The sequence below is a fragment of the Eptesicus fuscus genome, chromosome 20, assembly GCF_027574615.1.
Source record: "Eptesicus fuscus isolate TK198812 chromosome 20, DD_ASM_mEF_20220401, whole genome shotgun sequence".
Classification (NCBI taxonomy): Eukaryota; Metazoa; Chordata; class Mammalia; order Chiroptera; family Vespertilionidae; genus Eptesicus; species Eptesicus fuscus.
This window is the reverse complement of record NC_072492.1, coordinates 50,535,311-50,552,023: the sequence shown is the minus strand read 5'-3', so window position 1 is coordinate 50,552,023 and position 16,713 is coordinate 50,535,311. Positions and strand designations below refer to the sequence as shown.

Here is a 16,713-nt window from a genome sequence, read left to right as displayed (position 1 = left end):
AGCCGCCCCGTCTCCTCGCGCTCAGCTCTGCAATAAAAGCTCTTTCTTCTCCCAAAGCGGTGCCACAGTACCGGGTCCTTTCCTGGGGACCCCGTGTGGCCTCAGGCTCTGGGCCGTCCCGTCACAGGTCCCTCCAGAACAGCAGCCACTATCTACTCAGTGCCGGCGACACGCCAGGCCGCCCGTCCCCCTCTGCTCCCTCTAATGTGTGTGACGTGAAGGGTGGGGACCCCCCACACCTCCCTCTGCCCGCCCCCCGCCCCGCTGGGCTCACCCACACGGGCCAGGAGATGGCTCCTGTAGCTTTCACAGTGAGCATCTGATTGTTACAAAACTATTAAGGCTATTACTTTTCTTTAATTAAAAAAAAACAACCAGCAATGTGCCCTGGCTGGTTTGGCTCAGTGGATAGTGTCAGCCTGAGGACTGAAGGGTCCCGGTTGGACTCCAATTAAAGGCACGTCGCTCGGTTGCAGGCTCAGCCCTGGCCCGGGTCGGGTGCGTGCGGAAGGCAGCCAGCCGATGTGTCTCTCTCAGGGGATGTTTCTCTCTCCATCTCGCCCCTTCCCTTCCACTTGCTCCAAAGTCAACGGAAAAAGACCTTCCCAGGAGGATTAACAGCGACAGTAACAATGCAGTCCAGCCTCCCCGCCCTTCAGCAGGCACCAGGCTACTGCACACCTGTTCCTCCCAGAACAGCACGGGGCGGGGGGGGGGGGGGGGGGATTAGCACCGCCGGGGAGATGCCCCCCCAAGCCAGGAAGGTGCTGGGCTGCGGGGACCATTCCTGGCCCAGGCTGACACCCTGGGATCTGTCTTTCTGGAAGTCTCTCTCCAAACAAGGGCTCTGCCCCAGGTCGGTAGGAGGTCAAGCTTCCATCAGCCCGGGGGAAGCCAGTGGGGCCGTGCCCTCCTTCCTCCGGGTCCCCGCTCCGGCTTCCTCAGACCCTCCGGCCAGCGCAGCTCCGGCCTCACACGAGAACCTTCTGTGAGGCTCTCCAACCCAGCCGCTCGGCCTTCAGCAGCGCAGCAAGGGCTCCGGGACAGAGTCGTGGCTGAAACTGTGGGGCTGGGTGCCCGGCTCCTGGCTCAGGTATCTCTCTGCAGAAAATTCAACACTTTTTTGCCCGGCCAGCGTGGCTCAGTGGTTGAGCGTTGACCTATGAACCAGGAGGTCCTGGTTCGATTCCCAATCAGGGCACGTGCCCGGGTTGTGGGCTCGATGCCCAGTAGGGAGTGTGCAGGAGGCAACTGACCCATGATTCTCTCTCATTGATGTTTCTATCTCTCCCTCTCCCTTCCTCTCTAAAGTCAATAAAAATATATTTTAAAAAACAAACGCACACAACATTTTTAAGCGCTAAGCAAGCACCAGTGAGACGGGGTCAGCTCACAGAATGGGGTTAAAGGCCTCACTCATTTCAGGATCCCTGGGCGGCAACCCCTTCGGCACCACAGCGGCCCTTTCTGATTGGAGGCTGCGCCTGCCTGTCATCCCCGCCCCTCCCCGCAGCCCCCCTCCCATGGAGGGGCCTCAGTGCTGCTCATTCCGGCAACAACAGAGCCGTCTCGGTGCCACACGGAGCCGAGAAACCAGACACGACCGGGTCCTGGGCCTTCCGTGGTGCTCGAGACGAAAGGGCGGCGAGAGGCAGGGCAGCTCGGAGTGACAGCCTCCTGCGCCCGCTGGCGCCCTGCAGGCTCGTCAGAGCCGAACCGGAGTCCACGACCTGCGACTCCTTGTGCCAGCGTGCCTCAGCCTGAGACACGCCCCAAAAAACAGAACCCCGCCCCGAGGGCCCTACGTCCCCCACCCTCGCGCCCCACAACCAGACGCAGCGTCCGAGCCCCGAGTCCACGGTGCCCTCGCCGCACCCACCTGCCTCCTGCAGGCTGGGGAAGTGCGGGGCCCTCAGGTCAGCGGACAGCAGGACGCGGCGCACGGGCTCCTGCGGGACGGAGAGGTCAGCGCCAGGGGGGTCAGGGGGGGACGCCACGCTGTGGCCACAGGGCAGGCCGCCGGCGCCCTCAGGCGAGCACGGTCTCTCTCCCAGTCCCCGGGTGGGTACCACTCCCCCTCAGGGAGACGGAGCACAGACCAGGACCCCGGGGATGGGGACGGGGACGGTATTAAGAGAAAGGCTGGCATGCTCACTGGTTGAGCATCGACCTATGAACCAGGAGGTCATGGTTCAATTCCAGGTCAGGGCACATGCTCCGGCTGTGGGCTCAACTTCCAGTAGGGGGCGTGCAGGAGGCAGCCAATCAATGATTCTCATCATTGATGTTTCTCTCTCTCCCTCTTCCTTCCTCTCTGAAATCAATCCTATGTAATAAAAGCGTAGTTTGCAAATTGCTCCCTTGACTGGAAGTTCAACCAGGGCGCAGGGCCAGCCGGGGGAAGGGAGGGAGGCCCCGGCCGGTGGCTGGCAGCCGCTAGGGACCCTCCCAGTGCATGAATTTCGTGCACTGGGCCTCTAGTGAAAATGTATTTTAAGAAAAGAAAAATGTTTCTAAGTAAGCACAAAGGACACAGAAGTGCCTTGCAAACATGACACAGAACCTAACAATCATGTGCAAAGCCCTGAGGCCAGATGCCTGAGTGGGATGCGTGGCCGCCATCCTTGCTGTGTGGCCTTGGGCAGGTTACTCAGCCTCTCTGGGCCTCAACGCCCTCATCCCGACATGAGGAGTGATAACCCGGCCTCAGGGTTGCTGAGCGCGGCAGGTGCTGGCTGTTTGGGACGCCCACCTGCAGGCCAACGAGGACGAGGGTGAGGTCCCGCCGCCGGAAGTCCTCCAGCAGCTCCCGGAGCCCCAGCACCACCGTGTAGTCGAGGCTGCAGACATGGCTGCACTCCAGGACCGCGCTGCGCGGCGGGGACGCTGTGGGGACAGGCGCGGGCAGTCACACCGCGAGGACGAGTCACGGGCGTGGCAGGGCCATGGACAGCTCGGGCCTGGCGGGAGGGGCCCGGGGGCCCGCCGACAACAGCAGCTTCCCTCTGAGGGAGAACCGGCCCCTTCCCCCCAAACACCACGTCCAGAGGGCGCAGGCGCTCAGGACAATGCTAGGGAAACGCCACCCTCGCTGGGCGCCGGGAGTGAGGGGGCTAGGACCGGGGGACGCCACTGGGATGCCCACACCTCCTCCCTGACGGAGGGCAGGGCCTGGGGCCCCGGGAGGAGGCTGTGGGGGAGGGGACACAGGGAGCTCGGGGGTCACACGCAGCCATCCCTGCCTGGCCCACGTACCTCCCAGGGCGCGGCTCTCCACTGCCTCGCGCAGGGCCTCGATGGCGGGGAAGTGCAGGCCGCCGGCCGGCTGTACCACCAGCACCGGCCACTCGGACACCTGGCACAGGGGCAGCGGGCCAGGCTGGGGGAGGGGCAGAGCCGCACGAGCCCTCACTGCCCCGTTCCCCCCCCCTCCCCCCCTCCCGCGCAGCGGAGCCGTGGTCCCTCCCGCCGCCACAAGCACACAGGAGGCTCCAGACGCAGAGCCGGGCCTGCGGGCGGCGGTACCTGCATGCCGGGCCTGGCCACGGAGCGCAGCAGGATCAGCAGGGACACCAGCGTGCCCGCCAGGATGCCATACTGCACCTCCCAGAAGCAGAGCAGGAAGGTCACGCTCAGGGGCAGCAGGTCCAGCCCTGGTGAGAGGGGTGCGCTGAGGCCTCCTCCGGCAGGTGTCAGGTCGGGGGGAGGGCAGGAGGAGGGGAGACCCCGCACCCCTGCAGGGGCTGAAGGCACTCTGGGGGCCTGAGGATCTGGAGGAGGCAGCCTGACCCCTGACCCCGGGGTGACACCTCCCAGAACCCCGTGAGCCTCCAGCTCCAGCGGCGCTGTGGTCGGAGGGGATGGGGGGGCAGCGGGGACCTCGCGCTGACAGACGAGGAGCCACATACTCCTCACGCGCCACAGCGTCCGGGCGATCCCGGCGTCCAGCAGCGGGGCCACGGCCATGATGATGACGGCCGCCAGCGCGGCCTTGGGGATGTAGTAGAAGAGCGAGGTCAGGTAGCCCAGCGACAGCAGCACCAGAACCCCTGTGGGGAGGGGGCGAGGGGGCACCACTGACCGGGGCCTGAGCCCACCCGGGACGCAGGGGAGCCCGCCACCCGGGACGCAGGGGGAGCCCGCCACCCGGGACGCAGGGGGAGCCAGGCCGCCTGCACCGTGGTCCTCCCGCCCCTTCCTCCCATGTCACGGCCTCAGCACACGGGGGTGCAGTGTGTGGGGGCTCACCTGTCACCAGGCCCCCCGCAGGGGTGCACACCCCTGACTGGGCGTTCACAGCCGTCCTGAAGGCGACATGGAGGCCATCAGTGGCGGCCAGAGCACGGGGAGTGGGTCCACACGGGCAGCTGGTCTCCGGGGACAGGGCTGCCCCCGAGGCTTAGGAGCACAAGGGAGCTTTGGGGTCCCCTCAGCAAAGGGGAACCACCCCAGGGCACAGCGATCCGCCTCCCACTGGCTGCGGTGCCCTCCCCGAGCCTGCGCAGGCGGCCGCGCCCGCAGAGGCCGTGAGGGCTGAGCCCGCTAAGCTAGGCGACTCAACCGACTGCTGTCCTTCTAAGGAGACAGGTCATGACAGACACGCCAGGACGGACACAGGGACGACCACGTGGGGGACGCAGCGAGATGGCACCTGCCAGCCACGAGCGCGGCCCCGGGAGAAGCCACGCTGCCAGCCCCTGCCCTCGGCTCCGGGCCTCCTGAGCGAGGCATCGGCGGCGGGGGCTGGAGCTGCCACCGCTGGCACTGGTTGGGCGGGTCTGCCCGGTAACACGCCCCCCCCGGGGCTCCAGGCCCTGGGGAAGGGTGGGGGTGCTGATTTTACAGAGAAAAACTGATGGAGCTGTCAGGTGGGGGTCCCACTGAACCCACACACAGTACACGTGGGTGCATCCCGTGAGCACAAGCACCCGGGCGGACACCACACCCTCTGGGGGCTCCTGGGGCGGGCCTGGCGGGAACAGGCCTCCTTCCTGGCTCAGCCGCGCGGCCTGCTGGGAGCCCCGCACCCACACCCGATGCAGGAGCTCTCCACCCGCAGCCGAGCCCAGCAGCACAGGGCTCCCTCGTCCACCCCCCAACGCCGAACCGCGCCCCGTGCCAGCTGCGCCCCTTGGGATGCAACCTGCTGTGCGCGCCTGTCCATGGAAGCCCTTCCCGGCCGCCGGCCGCCCCCAGGGAAGCTGATCTGGGAGCCGACAGGACCCTCGGCCTTGGCTGGGACCTCCCAGGGACTCGGACAAGCAGGGCGGCACTCACCGCCCGAAGCTGCCGGTGACCGGGAAGGAGGAGAAGAAGGAGCCCAGGACGTTGGTCAGGCCTGCGCACCAAGCGGGAGAGGGTCACCGGGAGGGAAGGCGCGCGGCATGGAGAACAGGCGGAGGTGGCGGACCGAGTGAAGACAGAGGAAACGAGCCGCGCTAACACCTCCCGGACGGGCATCACCACCATCGGCCCAACTCCACGGGGCGGAGACGCGCCCGACGCGGCCTCACCGATGGACAGCAGCTCCTGGTTGGCGTCGATGCGGTAGTGATTCTGAGACGCTGAAGAGAAGGAACGATAAAACCCGTCACCACAGAGAAGACCTCACTAGGAAAACGTTCATGAGACGGAAAAACAGGCCACACGTTCCCGCCTACAGCACTCGGTCTGGAGGCGCAAACATAAATGTAAACACATGTGAAACACACGTGTACGCTCAGGTGCACGCGGTGCATGACTGTGGGTTTCAGATGGAAGCCGGCGAGCGAGGCTGGCGGCATCTTACCGAAGGCCTTGGCCACGGCGATGCTCTCCAGCAGGCCCATCAGCGGCACCACGGCCAGCCCGGCCCCCATGTCCTGAGGGGAGGGGGAGGGTGAGGGACCCGCAGGGCAGGAAAGGACCCTCAGGAATGTCCGTTCCTAGGGCTCCCCTCTCCCGCCGGCTGGTGCGGCTCCGCGGTTGATCATCTACCTACGAACCAAGAGGCTGCCGGTTCGGTTCCGGGCAGGGCACACGCCTGGGTTCCGGGCACATCCCCAGTGGGGGGCGTGCAGGAGGCAGCTGATGAATGATTCTCTCTCATCATGGATGTTTCTCTCTCTCTCCCTCTCCCTTCATCTCTGAAATCCATAAACATTTAAAAATAATAATAATAAAAGACAAAGGGCAGGAAGGGGCTGAGTAGGGCAGAAGGGAAGCATACACCCGGAGCCAACACAGGCTTTCAAGAAAAGGGGCGTCCCCTCCCGATGCCGCCCCCGCTCAGGGTCACACCACCGTCGGTTTGTCACGGGTCCGACCCCGGCTTCCTTCAGTTTGTGTTTGTGATGATCTTTTTGTTTTGTTTTGTTTTCGTTTCGTTTGGCTTGGGGGGGGGGGGTATCTTGGAACCCTGCTTTGGGAAGCCAGAGCAGACACCGCTCCCGCAGGCACGCGCACTCGGCCGCAGCGCTGTGAGCTCGCACACGCCGGGTGCGGACGCAGCTCACTCTGCCACCGTGTGCACGAGGCGGAAAAACAAACGTGCGGCCCTGAGGCTGCGCCCGATCTGGAACTCTCCCCTGCCTGTCCCTGCCCCCACAGACACCCCTTCCCGAGGACAGGGCAGTCCCGCCGAGCTCAGAGCTCCCTGCCACCAGCGGTGCCTTAGGGGAAGAACCAGGCCCCGAGGCCCCTGCGGCCCAGCCAGGCGGGCCCGCTCCCTCCCTACCCACCTGGACCATCTGGGAGAAGGAGACCGTCCCGTTGGCCGTGGTCAGTGAGAAGGGGGGGACCCGCACCGCAGGGAGCCCCTGGACTATCTCCCCAGTGAGGACGAAAGGCCGGTAGCCGGCCACGTCGCAGGAGTAGGCCATCAGGGCGGCGCCGGACACCACCAGGGCGTTGCGGGCTGCGCGGAAGGAGGGGAGGCCCGTAGGAAAGCTAGCGCCTCTGGGTAAGGAGCGGGAGCCGCCCAGCCACACCCCTCATGCTCCACCCTGGGGACAGGGTGCGGGTGGAAAACCCCCAAGGCAAAGCCGTGCCCTCCACCCCACTGCACAGCAGGACCAGCGAGGAGCTTAAAGTCCCGCCGAGCCACGCCCGGACGGGGAGGGAGAAGCTCCAGGGTGGCCCCCCCAGCACCCCCGCCCCCCCGGCGCCTGTCCGGGTGGTGGGGCCCAGCTGCGGGACTGGCCTCCACAAGGCCCTCACCGGTCGTGGCCGTCCAGACCAGCCCGAGGCTGAGCCGCACTCCGGGGGGTGTGTTGGGGGGCACGGGGGGCATGTGGGCCCGCATCAGCCGCAGCAGCAGCAGCAGCAGCAGGCAGACCAGGCCCAGCACGGCATCGCCCACCCTGTGGACAGACGGACAGACGCCGCCACCGCTGTCACCGCTGTCACCGCCGACCGGCCAGCGGCAAGCGCCCTGGCCCACAGGTGCCCGCCGGCCGGAAACCTCTCGTGGCTCTTTGCGCTTCCGGGGATCAGCCCCGAGGCCCCTCAGAAAGGGAGGAGAGGACGGCCACAGCGCCTCCCGTGCCTCCAGCCTCAGCCTGCTCCCCGCCGCCCCGCACATCACTCCTTCCCTGCTCCCGCCAGAGGGTCCCGGCTCCCAGCTGGACTCAGCGGGGAGCACCTCCTGTTGTCCTCTCACCTGCGCCCCTCCGCACAGAGCGGGCCTGGTCCTTCTCCATCTCACCGTCTCTTCCCACCGCTCCCCCCAAGAGGCCACACCGACCACCTCTGACCCCTTGCACATGCCCCTGGCTGACTCAGCAGCTCTGGGCTCCCAGTGAGGCTGACAGCGCTGCCCTAGGGAACCCTGTTTGAGCAGCAAGGCCCGAGTGGAGGAGGGGGGTCAGGAGCAGGGTGTGGGGGGGGCTTCCCTATGGGGGGCGGGGCAGAGAGAGGCAAGCAGGCTACCTGGTCTCCCCGAGGCTGCGGAAGGTGTGATACAGCTGCAGGAAGAACTGTCTGGGGACGCGCTGCAGTCCCAGCAGGTTCTGGTCCAAGAGGCACTGGTTAGACGCCCTTCCCCAGTGAGGCCCGAGGCCCCGCCCACGGGGGGCCTTCCTGGGGACACATCTCATGGCCCCAGGGACCATCTGCCCATGCCCACTCCCCAAAGACGGATCAAAGTGAACCCCAGGAGAGGGCATTTCACAGCCTTCGGGTCAATGACACGCCCCTGCCCACTGTTTTCACATCCCGGGAAAACCAATCTGGAGGACCGCAAGGCAAGGAGACCCGTTGTCCCACCTCGCCCATCAAGCAGGCCCTGTGGCAATTGGCTTGCAACCGTGTCCGTCACTGAGCAGCCCGCCCCCCCCACACAGACTCCACCAGCATTGGCCCAAGGCCGTGTCCATCCCTCGGGCTTACCTTGATCTGCCCGACGCCAATGGTGACGGCAGCAGCGGAGGTGAAACCTTTGATGACGGGGCAGGAGACGAAGTCCAGCAGGAACCCTGGCAGCCAAGGGGGACACTGAGCCGGTTCCGGAGGCCGGTGCATGGAGGCGGGGGCTGGGGGTGGAGGTGGGGACGTGGGCTGGGAGAGGGGGTGAGGGTGGGACGGGGCTAAGTCTGGTGGGTGCACACCAGTTGGCAGGTTTGGAGAGCAGGCGCCCGGCTAGGGTCTGAGGCCTTGGGCCCTTCTCCAAGCAGCCTGGCTCCTAAGCAGAATAGGGCAGTGCGGGGGGCTGAGGGTGCCCAGGGTGCCCCACCCACCCTCACACGGACCCTCACACGGACCCTCACACGGACAGCCCCTGAAAGGCCAAGGAAGTGTTGAGAGCAGCCCGGCCACGTGGCTCAGGGTTGAGCGCTGACTCATGAACCAGGAGGTCAGGGTTCCATTCCCGGTCAGGGCACAGGCCCAGGTTGCGGGCTCCATCCCCAGTGGGGGGCGTGCAGGAGGCAGCCGCTCCATGATGCTCTCATCATTGGTGTTTCTCTCGCTCCCTCTCCCTCTCCCTTCCTCTCTGACGTCAATAGGAACATGTATCTCCCACTGTGGAGGGCAGGGCGCCCGGGAGACAGGTGCCGCAGTTGGTTGCCCAGGAAGAGAACCGCAGCCCCCCACCCCCCCGCAGCCCCCCGCAGGAAGGCCCGGAGCCTCACCCAGGCACAGGAACCGCATGGCTAGCTGGACGCAGCCGGACAGGAAGGCGAGCAGCACGGCGTAGGCAGGCTCACGGAAGGTGTAGGAGGAGACCAGGAGGGACATGATGGCCGTGGGGCCCAGCGTCACGTCGCGAGAGGTACCCAGGAAGACGTACACGAAGCACCCCACGAAGGCGGAGTAGAGGCCGTACTGTCGGGGAGAGAGCGATGAGCACCAGGAGGCGCGTCACGGGGTCACGGGGTCACGGGGTCCCCGGTGGCCGTGTCTGAGCGCAGGGCCCGGGGGCGCCGTGGCTACCCTCTCAGCCGCCACAGCGAGGGGCCTTTCCCAGCCGCCTACGAGCACCAGCGCCTGGGCTTGTGTCCGGGTCCGAGTCGGAACCGCTCTTCCGGAGCCATCCGCCGGCCCACGGGCAGCCCAGGACCTGCTGGTGCCGCGCGGCCATGTGAGGCGCCCAAGGGCAGTCGCAGGCTCTAGACTTGCCGGTCCCACGGGGCTGAGCCCGGGGTGTCCCCCACCCCCCCACCCCCGGTCTGGGGGCAACACCAGGCTTTTCTGCTCTGCTTCCTGCGGGCACTGAGGCCCAGAGAGGGGGCAGGCGGGGCGGGATGTGGGGACAGCGGGCAGACACCTCACCTGGGGAGGGAGTCCAGCCACCTCGGCGTAGGCCAGCGCCTGGGGGATGACCGTGAGCGCGACCGAGAGCCCCGCCACGAGGTCCATCCTCAGCCACTGCGTGGAGTAGTGGGGCAGCCAGGCCAGGAGGGGCAGCCACCTCCGCAGGGCGGCAGGGGGGCAGCTGCGGGCCCTGGGGGCCGGGTGGGGGGGCCAGGGCATGGCCTGCTCCATCGCCTTCCCAGACGCCATGCCTGTGTGGGCGTGGGGGGCACAGTCAGGGCACGGGCTTCGAAGAACCGGGTCACAGGGCGAGGGTCCAGGGCGTCGGGAGAGACAGTCCATCTCCCCCGCCCTCAGCGTTTCAGCCACACGGGGCTCTGAGTGCCCACAGGGGCCTGTCTCACAGGAAGGGGAGGGGGCGGCGAGGGCGACATCCCTGCCCAGCACCCCTCTCCACCCCATTCCTTCCCCCCCCATTCCTTCCCCCCCCCATTCCTTCCCCCATGCTCTCCCTGGAATCGCCCCCTCCCTGCAGGGCGCTTGCTGGGAAGAACAGAAAAGCGTTTCTCAGTGAGAAGCCTAAATAAACACCACTCAGGGCTGGCCTGGGGAGCCTTCTTTCTCACTTCCCGCCCCAGGAGCCTGCTGGCAGGAGAGGCGGGCGGAGGGGGCAGGAGGCCCTGAGGCCCAGGCTTTCCCACTCAGGGGGCTGCCGCTGGGCTGAGGGGGGCGTCTCCCATCCTGAGGCTGCGCGCTGCCCCAACCCCCACCTGTGGCATTCGCACCCCTAGAGGGGCCCCAAGAGTTCCAGCTGGTTCTGGCAAATGCCAGAGGCCCCTCCTCTAACTCCAAGTGCACAGCTCCCTCCAGGACCACCCCGCCCCCACCCGAAGCCCCTGCCCCGGCCCCGGCGTCTAAGAGTGAGGCCCCCACTCCGGCCCCAGCGAGACCAAAGGCGGCAGGAACCTGGGAAGGGACGCGGCCGGTGGGGGGCGGGGGTCCCCGCGGGAGGTGCCCGCACCAGCTCGCCCACCCCGCCCACCGCGGACTCACCCCACGTCGCCCCGCGGGTCGCAGACCTGCCCGGCCGCGGGACGTGGGCGGAGCCGGAGCCTCGTGACCGGCGGGGCGGCGGTGGCATCACGTGACTCGGGGCGGGGAGGACCGGGACCGGGAACGGACCGGGAGAGAGAATGGGTGCTGCCGCCGTGCGCCGCCCCGGGCCGGTCTGCTGGGCGCTGCTGCTCGCCCTGGGGCTGTGCCGCGCGCACCGGGCGCGCCCCCGCCACGTGCTGCTGATCCTGGGTGAGTGCGCCTCGCCCCGCCGCCCCCCGCCCCGCCGCCGCCCCCCAGCAGCGGTCAGCGCTGCCCCCGCCGCCCGCAGCCTCGCTGCCACCCGCCCATCGCCCGCTGCTGCCCCAGACCTCGTGGTCGCTCCTCGAGAGGGAGGCGGGCGGTCTCGCTGACTGCGGGGTCTGCTGGGATCCCCCGCATTCAGCCCCCCACTCCTCCGGCGCCTGACCCTGCACCCCTCCCGTGTCCAGAGCCCCGACCTCCGGGTCCACAGATCCCACGGGGATGCCAGAGAGGGGCGGATGCCCACATCCCCAGAGGCCAACGTGCCCTGGGGCTCCGGTCTCCCCAGCGGCTTCTCTGACCCCCGAGCTCTGAGGGTCAGCTCTGCTCCCCCCACCACCCCTCTCCCTCAGTCCCCCCCCCCCCCCCAATCTCCTAGCCCGCTGCTGTTGGGACACTTCGGAGACTTCCTGTTTGGGTGGCGGCCTGGCTGTCACAAGGCAGCCCCGCCCCTGGCTGAGGGCTGGCCCTGGGCCAGGCCGCTCTGATTAGCCCTGTGGTCTGTGGCCCGGCCTCCGCGCGCTGTAACCTGCAGCTCTCCTCTGGGGGCTCCCTCACCCACCCAGGGACACCAGTGGAGCCCTGCCCACGGGCCCACGTCCTTGTGCCAAGCCCAGTGCTGCCCCACCACACCTGCCTGCTGACGTGCCCACCCGAGCGCCCTGCCCACCTCAGCGCCCTGCCCACCTCAGCGCCCTGCCCACCCGAGCGCCCTGCCCACCCGAGCGCCCTGCCCACCTCAGCTCCCTGCCCACCCGAGCGCCCTGCCCACCCGAGCGCCCTGCCCACCTCAGCTCCCTGCCCACCCGAGCGCCCTGCCCACCCGAGTACGGCCTGCTAACATGCTCACTGGTTTTCACACTGGGCTGGTAACATTGCCACTCGGGTATCCTGCCTGCTGAGTAAAATGCCCACCCAGGTATCATGCCCACTTGGTGATGCCCACCTAGGTAGCTTGCCCACCTGGGCATCACTGGCCAGGCCACTGCCGCAGGACCCAGCTCTTCCCTCCCACACGTGGCTGCCCCTGAGCCCGGCTCACCGTGTCCGTGGCCCCCCTTCTAGCGGACGACGGGGGCTTCGAGAGCGGCGCCTACAACAACAGCGCCATCGCCACGCCGCACCTGGACGCCCTGGCCCGGCGCAGCCTGGTCTTCCGCCACGCCTTCACCTCCGTCAGCAGCTGCTCGCCCAGCCGCGCCAGCCTCCTCACGGGCCTGCCCCAGGTGAGGGCGGGGCAGGCAGGGCCTGGCGGAGGGGAGCCCTCCCTGCCCCCCAGGGTGCTCACCCTCCACGCCCCGCTCCCCACGGGCATCCTCTGGTGAGCAGGTGCAGCTGTGGTCCCCGAGGCGGAGGCGTGCGGCGGCGCCTCCATGGCGGGGCCTGTGGCCTGAGCAGACACTCGCCGGCTAACAGGCCGCTGCGGGCGGGCCTCTGTGAGGGGTCCTTTCGCCATCAGCGGGCATCTTTCTGGTCGGAGCGGTAACACCCACGAGTTCACACCGTAGAGCAGCCGGGTAACAGGCCTGCGCTGTCCCGTCCCCCGGTGTGAGCTCCCGCACAGGAGGGGGCAGTCCCGGCGAGCGGAGGGGGCACAGCGAAAGCCGCCCGCCTGGGGCACCTCCTCCCCGGCGTCCGTTTCCTGCTGACGCACCACTGCGGGGTGAGGCGAGTGCTGGCCCGAGGGCTGAACGGCCGCGAGGGGCCGGGGTGCTGAGCTGTCAGGCCCGCGCCCCCGCTCACGGTGTCCCCGCCGCAGCACCAGAACGGGATGTACGGCCTGCACCAGGGCGTGCACCACTTCAGCTCCTTCGAGGGCGTGCGGAGCCTGCCGCTGCTGCTCAGCCGCGCCGCCGTGCGCACAGGTGAGGGCTTCCTGCACGCGCGGAGGCTGGCCTCGTCCCGAGCCTCCCTCAGCCGGTGGCCGCCGGAGCACGGTCCCCAGGGCGGGGTCTCCGGGCCGGGCCCGGGGCCGGGCAGCCTGCGTCGAGGCCATGGCAGGGCTGGGCGGAGAAGGGCGCAGAGGGCGCTGGGAGGCCTTGGGGACTGTGATGGCCTCTCGCGCCCGCAGGCATCATCGGGAAGAAGCACGTGGGGCCGGAGGCCGTGTTCCCCTTCGACTTCGCGCACACGGAGGAGACGGACTCAGTGCTCCAGGTGGGCCGCAACATCACCAGGATCCGGCTGCTGGTCCGCGAGTTCCTGCGGACGGGCGACAGCAGGTGCGGGGGCCCGCCCCTCCCCACCCTCAGGCCAGACCCGGGCGGTAAGCATGGGACGCACCCCAGAACCTTTACTTGAGAGGATCCTCCAGACAGTGGAGTGGGGTAGGGGAGAAGGTTCCAGACACTCAAGTGAACCTGGTCAGAGGAAGAGGGCCCTGGGGAAACTGAGGCCGTGAGGCTCGCAGGAGACTCTCAGTGACGGGAGCAGGCGAAGCCGAGGGGCTCCTTCCTGAAGGAGGGGCTCCCCGGGGTCGCACACCAGGCCCTGGCACTGAGGCCCCGCCCCGCGCAGGCCCTTCTTCCTGTACGTCGCCTTCCACGACCCCCACCGCTGCGGGCACTCCCAGCCCCAGTACGGGGCCTTCTGCGAGAAGTTCGGCAACGGGGAGAGCGGCATGGGGCGCATCCCAGACTGGACCCCACAGGTCTACGACCCCCAGGATGTGCAGGTAGGGGGCTCCGCGAGCTCGCAGCCCAGCCCCAGGTGTGTGACTTGGCTCGGAAGTGGCCCTGTGGCCTGGGTCCAGGTCGCCTCTGCGGGGCCTGCAGAGAGAAGCGAGGGCACGGGTGACGCACCCAGCAACGTGGATGGGGGCTGACCCGTTCCCAGGAGGAGGATTCAGCCCGGGAGGAGGCCGCACCGCCCCTGCCCTGATCAGGGCTGGACAGGTCCCGGCCTCTCGGCTCACATGGACTTTCCACCCACCTGCCTCAGGTGCCTTACTTCGTCCCCGACACCCCGGCAGCCCGGGCTGACCTGGCCGCTCAGTACACCACCATCAGCCGCATGGACCAAGGTGGGCCAGGAAGCCCCGGCGTGGGGGTGCCCGTGCGGGCCAGGAGCCTGGGACCAGGGGGTGTGGAGGGACTCCTGTCTCCGGCCCCTGCCCTTCCCTGCCACAGGGAAGACCTGAGATTCCAGAAAACACAGGGCAGCGGTGGCAGCTGTGTGGGGTGACCCGGAAGTGCCGAGGGAGGGCCGGTGTCCGGGGGGGTGGGGCAGGTGGGGAGGAAGGCTGGGGAGGCCCTGCACGCCAGCTCCGGGGCGGGGCGGGGCGGAGTGCTGGGCAGAGGCCCAGGCCCAGGCCCAGGCTGGTGGGAGGGACAGCGCAGGGCCCAGCGGCTGGTAAAGGAGCGAGGGAGGGCACGCACCCCGGGTGGGGAGGAGGGAGTGGTCCGTGTCCGCCTGCCCTGAGCGGTGCCCTCCGCGCCCGCAGGGGTCGGGCTGGTGCTGCAGGAGCTGCAGGCGGCCGGCGTCCTGAACGACACCCTGGTGATCTTCACCTCCGACAACGGCATCCCCTTCCCCAGCGGCAGGACCAACCTGTACTGGCCGGGCGCCGCCGAGCCCCTGCTGGTGTCGTCCCCGGAGCACCCGAGACGCTGGGGCCAGGTCAGCGAGGCCTACGTGAGCCTCCTCGGTACGGCCCTGCGCCTACGGGAAGGGGAGGGCGGCGGGGGCAGAAGTGTGGGGACTCCACGTCCGGGCTGTTGGCAGCACTCCCTTCCGTGGTTCCCCCCGGCCTCGTGGCGAGGCTGAGAGGTGAGTAACCGCCCAAGGCCCACGGGCGGGGCCTCGCCACCTAGACTTCTCCCCCCCCAGCCCACCGAGCGCAGGCTTGCTGTCCAGATACCCACCAGGTCCCGGCGCAGTAGCCGGGGCTGGGCCTCAGAGTGCGTTTCCGACGTTTTCCCGGGTGGTACCGATGCTGCGGCCCCGGGACCCCGCTTTGAGGGGTCAGGGCAGCAGCACCCTCGGGCCCTTTGGCCCCAAAGCGCGTGTGGGAACGCTGTGGCCGCAGCTCGGAGCAGGAGCCGATGAGCCGGGTGGGCCGCCTCACTGGTCCGGAGGGTCTTAGAAGGACCCTGAACGTCAGTCACGCACAGGGGAGGGCGGGCAGGCCGCGGGGACAGGTGCCGGCCGGAGCGCCTCCCTGCTGGCGGCTGAGGCGAGAGGCGGCCCACCAGCTCCCCAGGCTCCGCCTCGGCCTTCCCGGGGCCTCGTGCCGGCCTGGGCGTGCTGATGCGCTCCCTCCCCGCAGACCTCACGCCCACCGTGCTGGACTGGTTCTCCATCCCCTACCCCCGCTACGCCATCTTCGGCTCCAAGACGGTCCAGCTCACTGGCCGGTCTCTGCTGCCGGCGCTGGACGCGGAGCCCGCCTGGACCACGGTCTTCGGCAGCCAGAGCCACCACGAGGCCACCATGTTCTACCCGATGCGCTCCGTGCAGCGCGGGCCCCTGCGCCTGGTACACAACCTGCACTTCAGGATGCCCTTCCCCATCGACCAGGACCTCTACGTGTCGCCCACCTTCCAGGACCTGCTGAACCGCACGGTGGCCGGCCGGCCCACGCGCTGGTACAAGGACCTGCACGGCTACTACTACCGGGAGCGCTGGGAGCTCTACGACCTCCGCCGCGACCCCCGCGAGACCCAGAACCTGGCTGCCGACCCGCGCTACGCCCCGACGCTGGAGCTGCTGCGGGCCCAGCTGGCCAAGTGGCAGTGGGAGACCCAGGACCCCTGGGTGTGCGCCCCCGATGGGGTCCTGGAGGAGAGGCCCTCGCCCCAGTGCCGGCCCCTGCACAACGAGCTGTGAGCCGCACGCGCCTTCCCCCGGCCCGGTCCTCGCGCCCCTGCCAGGGAGGGCGCAGCCAGCCTCGGGCACAGGCACAGCCGCCTCCCGTGCAGCCCAGGAGGGCGCTCTCTGGTGCTGGCCTCCTTCCCGCCTCTGCCTGGAGGGGCACAGAGGGCGCGTCTCCACCGTGCCATGGGACATCGCCACCCTGTGTCTGAGCCGTGTCCCAGCACAGGAGTTCCAGGGCGACCTAGGACGGGTGTGGACACAGGGTCGTTTCCTCGGTTGGGTCCCGGGACCCTCGTTCTCTGAAGCCACGGATGTCCGTGCCCTTCCCGTGAGAGGAGATGAGGGGCTGTGTGCGCCACGGGGGTGGAGACGGGTCCGACCCCTCTGGGAGCAGTGTTGGTTTATTGACCTCTGGCCCTGAACACACGGGACACCGGGCCCAGTCCCCGGCCCTGGGCTGGTTTCCGGGGGGACCGCTCCCTGCAGGCTCTGAGCAGCAGGTGTGAGCCTGTGGGTGTCCATCCTTTAGGCGCCCCGCGATGCCGTCCCGTCTGCACGCTGGTCCCTTCTGTGGAGGACTCAGGTCTAGCGCAGACGGCGCCCGAAGGCTCCAGGCCCTTCCCCTCCCAGCGTGGAAGCAGAGGCTCTGCCCGGGAAACCCGGGAGGGCGCTCTCTCTCTCGATGGGGGGCTCCTGTCACCCCGCCCTCCCCTTCTGCTTCCTCCTGGGGGCGAGGGTAAGCCACAGGCCAGAACACTGTACACGCTTATTTTAGTAAAACACGCAAGTCCGTTTCTGAACTTGTTTACAACA

At 68.4% G+C, this 16,713-nt stretch overlaps 2 protein-coding genes across 4 annotated transcripts; one reads left to right on the top strand and one right to left on the bottom strand.

Moving 5' to 3' along the window:
* Positions 1-343: 343 nt before the first annotated feature.
* SLC26A11 (solute carrier family 26 member 11) lies at positions 344-9,978 on the bottom strand. Its single transcript, XM_054709835.1, has 14 exons — positions 9,748-9,978; positions 9,108-9,300; positions 8,368-8,453; positions 7,909-7,988; positions 7,198-7,340; positions 6,720-6,895; positions 5,789-5,861; positions 5,278-5,564; positions 3,909-3,990; positions 3,526-3,653; positions 3,256-3,355; positions 2,753-2,886; positions 1,880-1,949; positions 344-1,101 (listed from the first exon to the last, which is right to left on the bottom strand). The coding sequence occupies exons 1-14, from the start codon at positions 9,976-9,978 to the stop codon at positions 1,019-1,021; spliced, it is 1,866 nt and encodes a 621-aa protein (XP_054565810.1). The 3' UTR covers positions 344-1,018.
* A 909-nt stretch (positions 9,979-10,887) lies between these two features.
* On the top strand, positions 10,888-16,700 carry SGSH (N-sulfoglucosamine sulfohydrolase). 3 transcript variants are annotated; one of them, XM_054708861.1, is made up of 8 exons: positions 10,888-11,034; positions 12,151-12,311; positions 12,845-12,950; positions 13,157-13,307; positions 13,603-13,759; positions 14,026-14,107; positions 14,528-14,731; positions 15,631-16,700. In XM_054708861.1, the coding sequence occupies exons 1-8, from the start codon at positions 10,923-10,925 to the stop codon at positions 16,107-16,109; spliced, it is 1,452 nt and encodes a 483-aa protein (XP_054564836.1). In that variant the 5' UTR covers positions 10,888-10,922; the 3' UTR covers positions 16,110-16,700. The 3 variants fall into 3 exon arrangements, with proteins under 3 accessions (XP_054564836.1, XP_054564834.1, XP_054564837.1); XM_054708859.1 differs by having other exon boundaries at positions 15,353-15,973; XM_054708862.1 differs by having other exon boundaries at positions 14,528-14,703; positions 15,353-15,702.
* Positions 16,701-16,713: the final 13 nt, after the last annotated feature.